Source organism: Melozone crissalis, unplaced genomic scaffold (genome assembly GCF_028551555.1).
Source record: "Melozone crissalis strain CALT ecotype California unplaced genomic scaffold, PUWL_Pcris_2 ptg000007l_1, whole genome shotgun sequence".
Lineage (NCBI taxonomy): Eukaryota > Metazoa > Chordata > Aves > Passeriformes > Passerellidae > Melozone > Melozone crissalis.
The window spans coordinates 1,066,963-1,076,612 of NW_026535785.1; the positions used below are offsets into that span (position 1 = coordinate 1,066,963).

The following is a 9,650-nucleotide window of genomic DNA, read 5'->3' on the forward strand; positions in this document are numbered from 1 at the left end:
GCGGGGAGGGGGCGCCGGGGGCCGTGTGAGGGAACCTGGGGACCGGGGGAACCGAGGAGTTCGGGCAGGACGGGGGGGACAAACCCGGGGAGTCCCGCCGTGTCCGGCCCAGGCTCCCCGACCCCCGCGCCCACCGCTGTACCGGGGCTGTCCCCACAGCTGCGGCACAGCCCCGGCTCTGCTCCCCGAGCCCCCCCGCTCCTCCCGGTCCCCTCCGCGCCCTCTCTTGTCCCGCCGGTGCTCCCGCCCCTCGTCCCCGCCCATCCCGGTGTCCCCGCCCCCGGTGTCCCCGCCCCCGCCGCGGCGGGCAGGACCGTGCGGGCTGCGGGCTGGCACCGGGCCCGCCCAGCACCGGACCGGCACCGGCACCGTCCCCGGCATCAGCCCCGAGCCCGGCGCATGGCGGCCCCGGCAGCGGCCGGCACCGGAGGTGAGGGCGGGGGCAGAGCGGGGAGGCTCGGTGGGACCGGCACGCCCATCGCCGTGGAACCGGGCCGGGCCCCGCGGGGCGCACACGGAGATGTAGGGCGGGGGTGCGGCGGAAGGGGCTGCGGGGGCTGCACTGGGGGGCAAAGGAGGCAAAGGGGCCGGGCTGGGGGGCTCCGCTGCACGGGAGGGATTGGGGGGCGGGGACCGAGAACCGGGAACCGGGGGGGTCCGTGCCGGGAGAGCCGGGGACGGAGGGACAGAGCAGTGGGGCACCCAGAGAATGTGGGGGGACACGGGTGTTCGGGGCGCTGAGGGAGCCCTGGGGTGCCCCGGGGGTTTGGGGGGCAGGGGGTGCTCGCAGGAGGGGGTGCAGGGCGGTGACAAGGGGAGGCAGCGGGGTGGCCGGGCGGTCACACGGAGCTGGGGAGAGCACCGGGCACCTGGGCTTGCAGCGGGTGCCCCGGGAATGTGGGGGGACGCTGGGGTGCCCGGGGTGCACAGGGGCGGTGGGGGCTCACGGGACATGCGGGAGCTCTGGGGTGCCCAGGGGAGCAGGGGGTACCTGCAGCCACCCCGCACGGCTGTGGCAGTGCCGGTGTGCGGGGGGCTCGGGGACAGGGAGGTGCCGGTGCCGGTGCTGGTGCAGCCCAGGGGGCCGCAGTTCTGGGGGGCTGCACCTGGCGGCAGAGGCGGTGCCGGGGCTGCCCTGCCCGCCCGTCCCTCCCGGTGTGGCCCGCACGGGACCGGGCCGTACAACCCGCACGGGGCAGCCCCGGCCGTGGCACCGGGGCAGCGGCGGGACACCGGCCCGGGGGGGGGCGGTGCCCCCGGGGCGGGCTGCGGGTGCCGCGGGGTGCCCGGTGCCGCGGGGTGCCGGTACCGGCGGCCGCCCGGCTCTGCGGTTGCCGTGAGTCAGCAGCGCACGGCGGGCGGGAGGGAGCGATCCCTGACCCGGCCCCGCTCCCGCCAGGCAGCCGGTGAGCCCCGGTGACACTGCCGGTGACACTGCCGGTGGCACGGCCGGTGGCACGGCGGGACCATGCAGGCGGAGGCCAGAGGGGAGTTCTGCAGCCGGGAGCAGCGCCCCGGTGGGTGCGGGCGCGGTGCGGGCAGGGGGCTGCGCTCCTTACGGTGACACGGCACGGTGACACGGCACGGTGTCACCCACCGGGCTGGGCAGGCGGCGGGAGCGGGCGGGAGCGCGGGGGGATCCGCTCTGCCCTGCCCTGCTCTGGAGCGGGATGAGGAGCGATTTCCCGGGGTGAGGAGCGATTTCCCGGGGTGAGGAGCCCATTTCCCGGCCCGAGGGGACGCACTGCCAGCGCGGGGTGCCCGATGTCCCCTGCGGGGTCAGGATGTGGCAGAGCCACTGTCGGGGCAGAGGGCTGCTGTCCCATGCTGTCCCATGCTGTCCCACTGCTGTCTCATGCTGTCCCATTGCTGTCCCACTGCTGTCTCATGCTGTCCCATGCTGTCCCATTGCTGTCCCATTGCTGTCCCATGCTGTCCCACTGCTGTCCCATGCTGTCCCATGCTGTCCCACTGCTGTCCCATGCTGTCCCCATGCTGTCCCATGCTGTCCCACTGCTGTCCCATGCTGTCCCATGCTGTCCCGTGCTGTCCTGCCCATGTCCTGCAGCTCCACGTGCCAGCAGCAGGAATTCCCCTTCCCCCGTGGGTTGGAGGTCTCTGTCCCTGTCCCGCTGTCACCGTCTGGGTGGGAGGGAGGCGATGCCATCCCCGAGCCGTGCCACCCGGTAACTCAGTGCTGGCACGGTTCGGTGGTGGCACGGGGTGCACCGACCACGGGGACAGGGCGCAGTTCCCCCCCTGGGCACACAGAGCCTCCCCGGTGCCCCCTCAGCCCCGAGGCACGGCCGTGCCCCCGCCGTGTGCCACGGCCGCGGGCCGCACCGGCACCGTGTGCCCGGGCTGGGCCGTGCCGCGGCCGCCGCGTCCCTGCGCTCCCCGCGGGGACGGCCCCAGCACAACCCGCCCTCGTCCGGGCCCGGCACAGCCGCGCTTTGTCTCCCGACACAAAGGGGCTGCGGGCGGGGGCTGGGGGCTGCCAGCCCCGACACGGGGGCTCGGGCAGCGCTGCCCGTGCCCGGTCCTCCCGGGGGTCCTGCTGCGCCCTGCCCTGAGCTGGGCACCCCGAGGGGAGCTGCCCTCGCTGAGGCGGAGGGTGCTGATGTGGCAGAGCTCGGCAAGGAGCCGCTGGTCCCGGAGCGCCCCGCAGGGACCCCCACGCACGGCCCGGCCCAGGAGCCCCCCCGAGTGCCCGCGGAGGAGCAGGGGGGCATCCCCATCCCCAGCGCCGGCCTGCTGCAGGTCACCGAGCGCCGACGTGAGTGAGGCCCTGAGCCGCGCTCCCTGCCCGTCCCTGTGGTCCCCTGCTTTGTCCCTGCCATGTCTGCCGCCCACAGCGTCACCTGCCTGTCCCCAGCACCTCCGGTCGGCTCCAGGGTTTCCTGCTTGTCCCCAAGAGTCCTCTGCCAGCCCTCGGGGTGTCCCGATTGTCCCCAGTGTTCTGCCATCCCCTGGGGTCTCCTTCCTGTCCCTGGAACCCCTAGGGTCCCCAGCCCCTCACGCCCCCAGCTCCCTGGGCCCCAAGCAGCGGCCCCCGGCTCCCCGGTGGGCAGGGCGGCGCGTGCCCAGCCGTGCCCGGTGCCCGCAGAGCCGCTGAGCAGCGTGTCCTCGCTGGAGGTGCACTTCGACCTGCTGGACCTGACCGAGCTGACCGACATGTCGGACCAGGAGCTGGCCGAGGTCTTCGCCGACTCCGACGAGGAGAACGCGGCCGCAGAGACGCCCGGCGGTGAGCGGGGCTCCGGGGCCGCCGCTCCCGGCGCGTCCGCCCGCCCCGGGGCGCCGCTGACCGCGGCCCCGGCCGTGCGTCCCGCAGGGCTGCAGCCGCCGCCGCGGGCCGGGTACCTGCGCTCGCCCTCCTGGAGCCGCGCGCGGGAGCAGGGCCGGGACAAGAAGCACCTGAGTGACCCCGAGCTGCCGCCGGGACCGCCGGGACCCCCGGACGCCTTCCTGCCCGCCGAGCGCCCGCGGGAGCCGTAGGGACAGACCCGCCGGGGACACCGGGACGCGCCGCTGCCGGTCCCGTCGGCACCGATGGAGCCCGGCCCCGGGCGCAGGACTCCCGTTAGCCCGCCCGGAGGGCACGGGCGGCCCCGGCCCCGCGGCGGGGACGTACCGGGCTGCCCTCGGCCGGTGGCCCCGGGGGGAAACCGGGCCGGTCCCGCCGGCCCCCGGGAGCGGCACGGCCTTGGTCACCGGGAGCGGCGGATGGGGCGGCACGGGACGGGTCGCACGGCTCAGCGCGGCCCGACGGAGCGCGGCCGGTGCCGGTGCCCGCCCGGTTCTGATGTAGCAGTGCTGTGATCCGGTAAAACCGACCGACCGACCGACCCACCGCCGGCCTCTGCCCGTCTGCGCCGCCGCTGGGGGAGCGGGAGGAGCTGGGGGCACGGAACAGCGCGGGAGCAGCGGGGAGGGAGTGCCCGGCCCTACCGGGTACCGGGGCAGCGGGGCCGCGGCCACTTCCGGTGGGCGGGAGACCGGCGGTGGCTGCGGCACATCCCGAGCAGCGCAATTCCACCCCGCGGGCAGGCCCGGGACCGGTGCTCGCCCCCGGCAGCCCCAGACAGACCGGCGGGAGCTCCCGGGCTGCCACCCCCGGGCGCTGGCACCTCATGCCCGTGCCCCCGGTGCCCCCTCGCCGCCCGAAGCAGGGACACGAGTGCCGGGTTGCGCAAAGAGGCTCCTTAATGCTACAGAAACACCGGGAGAAGGGGAGGCGGCGGCTCCGCACCGCGCCCGGTCCAGCCCGGGGAAGATCCCGCAGCATCCCCCCGGGGCTCGGCGGTGCCGTGGGCTGCGGAGGGACCAGACTCCGGTGTTGTGTGGGAGGGACTCGGTCCCGCCCCGGTGCCAGGGCTGAGCCCTCCTGCCAGCGCCTGTCCCTGCAGGACAGCACAGCAGCCCCAGCCCTGCCCGCAGCCGTCCCTGCCCCTGCCCGCAGACCGGTCCCAGGCAGGAGCCGCTGCGGGGCCTTTACCGGATCCCGGTTAACCCCATCCTGCCCCTCCGGTGAGGCTCTCGGTGCTCCCGGGAAGGGCTGGGCTCCAGCAGTGATTCCGTCCCGGCGGCGCTGCCACGTCCATGAGCACGGGATCGCAGAGCCAGCCCCACCCCAGTCCCCAAACCACCGCTGGGCTGATCGTGTCCATCCCAGGGCCCTGTGCTGGGTGGGGTGGGGGCAGCCTCGGGCCTGAGACCCCACAGTGGGGCCAGACCCCCTCAGGGCTCCCCCTCCGTGCCGGAGTCCTGGAACAGGGATTGCTTCCGCAGGCTCAGCCGGGCGCAGCGGGGACACGTGGTGGAGTTGTCGTAGTAGCAGTCCCTGCAGAGGGGGGGGACAGTGCTGGGTCACCCCTGCCACCCCCAGGGCCCCCAGCCCGCCCCAGAGTGCCACGGTACCTGTGGAAGACGGCGGAGCAGTCGGCGCACACCGAGGTGTGGCTGTCGAAGGGGAAGAGCACGTCGCCCTCGCGGCACAGCTCGCAGACAAAGCCCTTGGCCTGGCACCGCTGGGGAACGGGGGACAGTGTGACCAGCAGGTGACAGTGGGGACCCTGCCAGCCCTGCCCCGGCCCCACGGGGGTGTCCCCACGGCCCTGCCCCCCCAGCACGGGCTCACCTCGCAGTCCAGCTTGATGTGCTTGGCAAAGAGCGTGTGGATCTCGGTGAGGGAGCAGCCCAGGCGCCCGGCCTCGATGTCGATCAGGTCCTGCAGCGAGTACATCTCGTCGTTCTCCACAAAGTGCTGCCGGTCCTGCAGCTGGGGGGGAAAGGGGCGCTGTGACCGCCACCAAGGTGTGACCGTCACTGTCGTGTGACCGCCACCAAGGTGTGACCGCCACCAAGGTGTGACTGCAATCACTGTGTGACCACAATCAGTGTGTGACCATCACTGCTGTGTGACCGTCCCCAAGGTGTGACTGTCACCACCACGCCTGGCCCAGGCCCCTGCCTGACCTGCAGCAGCAGCCGTGCCTCCATGGCCTCCTTGCAGGTGATGAAGTAAGGCTTCATCAGCAGGATGTCCTGGCGCAGCTTCTGCAGGGGACACGATGGGAGGGGTGGCAATAGGGACAGGAATGGGATGGGATGGAAATACAGGAATAGGGACAGGAATGGGAAAAGGAATGGGGATAGAGGTGGTGACAGGAATAGGACCATAGGGAAGGGTAGGGGCAAGATGAGGATGAGGATGAGGATGGGGACAGGGTTGTTAATGGGATGGAGACAGGAGCATGACAAGAAGCCCAGACTGGGGCAAGTTCATCCCTGTTACAGTCTGGGCACCCTCTGCCCCAAACCCCCCACCCCACCTTGCTTCCTCTCTGTGGGACCCAGTGGGTGCCCCTGGGGTCCCCCCACCTCCTGCTCGCTGCACAGGCCCCTGTGGTGTCCCCTGCCCTTGGGGTGCCCTCCCCAGCCCCAGCACTCACCCGGATCTCCACCAGCTCCTCCACGTAGTTGAAGAGCAGCGGGTTGATCTCCCTCAGCTTCAGCACCGGCCGTGACACCATCAGTGCCAGGTACCTCATGCTGCACCGTGACACCTGCCAGCGCCGCCAGGGCCACCTCAGCACCTGCCAGCCCTGTGCCACCACCCAAGGACCCCCTGCCCCCATGACCGGGGCTGCGGTCCCCCAGGTGACATCTGCACAATGCCATGATCCCCAGAGACGTGCGAGGTCAGGGATGGGATCCCCCAAGTGACCTCTACCATGGGAGTCCCTTCCCGGGGGGACACCTCTGACAAAGGACACAGCTCCCAAGCCACCTCTACCCACGGATGCACCTCCCAGGGACCCCCACAAACAAGCACATGCCCCCCGGTGGCCTCCACTCAGGGGTTCTGTCCCAGGGGTCTCTGTGCCACCCAGGTGCCCCCAGCCCACCTTGCGGGGCTCAAAGTCCCAGTTGTGGATGGCCCGGGCGGGCACCACGGCCAGGTCGTTCCAGTGGCAGCTGGAGCAGTAGTAGAGGCCGGTGTAGTCGCACTGCCGGGCCTCGCTGGGCACCCCCCCTGCGGTGGCACAGGGCTGGCACGGGGCTGGCACCGCCACCGCCCTGCCCTCTGCGCCCCCCACACCCTGTGCGTGCCCCCAGCAAGCCCCGGGGACACGGCAGGGCCCCGGTGTCACCTTCCCCACATCCCCATCACCCCCAGAGCCCACAGTCAGCTCCCGCCAGCCCCACACACCCCCCAGCCCACAGCCCCTCACTCTGGGCTCCCCCAGCCCCACAGAGCCCCCCCAGCCCCCTCATCCTCACAACCCTCAGTCCCACAGAGCTTCATGAACCCCCCAGCCCTACAGCCCCAACCCCACAGAGCTCTCAGCTCATCCCAGCCCCACTGAGCCCCCAGGCAACACAACTCCCCAGCTCCCCCAGCCCTGCTTTCCTCAAGCCCCACAGAGCCCCACTACCCACAGCCCTCCCAGCCCCAGCTCCCCCAGCCCTCCCCAGCCCCCCCAGCTCCCTCCAGCTCCCCCAACTCCCCCCAGCCCCTCCAGATCCCCCCACCCACCCCCAGCTCCCCCAGCCCTCCCAGTTCCCACCATCTCTCCCATCTCCCCCAGTCCCCCCAGCTCCCCCAGATCCTCCCAGTCCCAGCTCCCCCATCTCCCCCAGCCCCCCCAGCTCCCCCATTTCCCCACAGTTCTCCCCATCTCCCCCAGCCCCCCATCTCCCCCAGTTCCCCCATCTCCCCCATTTCCCCACAGTTCTCCCCATCTCCCCCAGCCCCCCATCTCCCCCAGCCCCCCCAGTTCCCCCATCTCCCCCAGTGCCCCCATCCCCCGGGCAGCAGGGGCTCACGGAGGGAGATGGGGGCCCGGCACTCGGCACAGCGGTAGTCCTGGCTGTCCAGGCCGCTCTCGGGGCAGATGCTGAGCTGGTACTCCGCCTGGTGGCTGACCTGGGCCCGCACGCACGGCCGGCTCACCAGCGGCAGGCACTTGCTGTGGCAGCGGTAGTAGCAGCCTGCGGGCACGGGCGGCTGTCAGCGCGGGCGGGGGCCAGCGGGGACGGGCAGGGTGTCCCGGACGCACCTGTGCAGGTGTACCAGGTCTGGATGAGCCCCCAGATGATGGTGCTGCACTTGTCGCACATCTGCTTGACGCTCTTGCTCTTCTCCTTGTAGAAGCGGTGCTCCAGGACCACGCGGATGTTGGGCTCATCCTCACCGGGGTCCTGCAGGGGGGAATGGGGCTCAGAGAGCTAAAGAATCACGGAATGGCTTGGGCTGGACCTTAAGGGTCACCCCTTCCACCCTCCCTTCCCTGCCATGGACGGGGACACCTCCCACCACCGCAGGATGCTCCGAGGCGTGTCCAGCCCTCCAGGGATGGGTGCGAGCACGGAGCCCCAGCACAGAGCCCCTGTGTGCGCGGCCCCGGCCCCACCTTGAGCTCCTGCAGCTTGAGGCGGAGGTGGATGAGGCGCACCACGGCGTCCTTCTGGCGCTCCGAGTGCTCGGGCAGCGCCAGGATCACCCGCTTGCACTCCTCGATGGCGCGGCGCAGCTGCGGCACGTCCGACGCCAGGATCAGCCCCTGCCGGCACCCGAGGGGCGAGAGGAGGGTCAGCCGAGCCCCCCGCGCGCCCCCCGCCCCACAGCGCCCGCCGCACTCACCACGGGCCGCGAGAAGTGGTCCTCGGCCAGCCCCAGGTCCAGGGCGCCCTCGGGGTCCCCCGGGGGGGGGTCCGCCTGCTGGGCTGCAAAGGGGGGCCGTCGTGGGGGGCTGAACCCACCCCCGAGCGGGGGCTGGGCCCGGCTGCGCCCCCCGTGCGGGACAGGGAGGGGCGGGGGGGAAGCGGCACCCACCTGGGGCGGGGGGCTCCCCCTCGGGCCGCTCCGGCTGCTCGGGGCTCTTGTTGAACGGGTTCAGGTGCGCCTGGCGGAACCGGGCCAGCCGCTCGTCCGACGCCATCGCCGCCGTCCTGCTGCCGGGGGACACGGCCTCAGTCAGCCCGGTTCGGGCAGCGGCACCGGCACGGGCACCCTGGCACCCACAGCCCAGCGCCGGCACCCTGGCATCCACAGCCCGGCACTGGCACTGACACCAGCACCCCAAATGCCATCAGCACCCCGAATACCATCACCACCACCCCGTGACAGGCACTTGCACGGCATCACCAGCACCCACACCCTGGCACCAGCACAGTCACCCCATGCCAGGCACCAATAGCACCTCAGCAGCACCGGCACTGTCACCAACACCCTGTCACGGCACTGCCACCTCAGCACCGGCACTTCCCCACCGGCAGCAACACCCCGGTACACCCACCGGGGGTACCAGCCCTGGCACCGGCACCCCAACAGCAGCGCTGAAACCCCGTCACGGGCACCGGCACTGGTACCGACATCTCCTCACTGCCACCGACACCCCGGTACGGCCACAGAAACCCCAGCACTGCCACAAACACCGACACACCGGCACCGGCACTGACACCGACACACCGGAACTGACACACGGGCACCGGCACCGACACACCACCTGCCACCGACACACCGCACCGGCGTTCTGTCACAAGCACCGCCACCCCAGCACCGTCCCCGTCCCCGACTCCTCGGTGCTGGCACCATACCCCGTCTCCTCTCCCGTCCCTGTCCCCGTGGACAGACGCGTCTCTCCGCCTCCCACGCCCGTGCCCCCGCCCTGCCCCGCCGGCACCGCCCGCTTCGGCCCGCGGTCACCACGTACCGGCACCGTCCACGCATCGCGGCCCCCCGAGGGCCCCGCTGTGCCCCGGCTGTACCCCGCTGTCCCCCGCTGTCCCCCGCTGTCCCCCGTTGTCCCCTCCCGTCCCCTCCCGTCCCCGCCAGGGGGCAGCGCCCCCGCCCCGCTCACCGCGCGCGCCGCCGCGCCCGACAGGCCCCGCCCCCTTACGGGGCCCCGCCTCCTGTGAGGCCCCGCCCCGGCAGGCTCCGCCCCTCGAGTCCTGCGTGCTGTCGCCGCCTGCCGGCCGGCAGACCGCACTGCACCCGCCGCGCCCGGGCGGGGCCGCTCCGCGACAGCCGCACTGTCCCCAGCGCGACATCTGCACCCTCCCCACCGCGACAGCCGCACTGTCCCCATCCCGACAGCCCCACTGCTGCCATCCCCACGGCGACAGCCCCACTGCTGCCATCC

General features: G+C 72.7%; 2 protein-coding genes across 4 annotated transcripts; one reads left to right on the forward strand and one right to left on the reverse strand.

Annotated features, from left to right (window-relative positions):
- The first annotated feature begins 356 nt into the window (after positions 1-356).
- On the forward strand, positions 357-3,656 carry DBNDD1 (dysbindin domain containing 1). The gene is made up of 5 exons (XM_054269409.1): positions 357-430; positions 1,400-1,517; positions 2,630-2,776; positions 3,107-3,247; positions 3,335-3,656. Exons 2-5 carry the CDS (start codon positions 1,469-1,471, stop codon positions 3,496-3,498), a joined length of 501 nt encoding a protein of 166 aa, XP_054125384.1. The 5' UTR covers positions 357-430; positions 1,400-1,468; the 3' UTR covers positions 3,499-3,656.
- An 800-nt stretch (positions 3,657-4,456) lies between these two features.
- Positions 4,457-9,386, reverse strand: DEF8 (differentially expressed in FDCP 8 homolog). 3 transcript variants are annotated; one of them, XM_054296391.1, is made up of 12 exons: positions 9,369-9,386; positions 8,342-8,460; positions 8,150-8,232; positions 7,920-8,069; positions 7,566-7,707; positions 7,333-7,497; positions 6,411-6,538; positions 5,955-6,068; positions 5,479-5,559; positions 5,141-5,281; positions 4,921-5,030; positions 4,457-4,843 (listed from the first exon to the last, which is right to left on the reverse strand). In XM_054296391.1, the coding sequence occupies exons 2-12, from the start codon at positions 8,445-8,447 to the stop codon at positions 4,741-4,743; spliced, it is 1,323 nt and encodes a 440-aa protein (XP_054152366.1). In that variant the 5' UTR covers positions 8,448-8,460; positions 9,369-9,386; the 3' UTR covers positions 4,457-4,740. The 3 variants fall into 3 exon arrangements, with proteins under 3 accessions (XP_054152366.1, XP_054152365.1, XP_054152364.1); XM_054296390.1 differs by lacking the exon at positions 9,369-9,386 and adding an exon at positions 9,222-9,261 and having other exon boundaries at positions 8,342-8,457; XM_054296389.1 differs by lacking the exon at positions 9,369-9,386 and adding an exon at positions 9,222-9,261.
- Between the last annotated feature and the right edge of the window lie 264 nt (positions 9,387-9,650).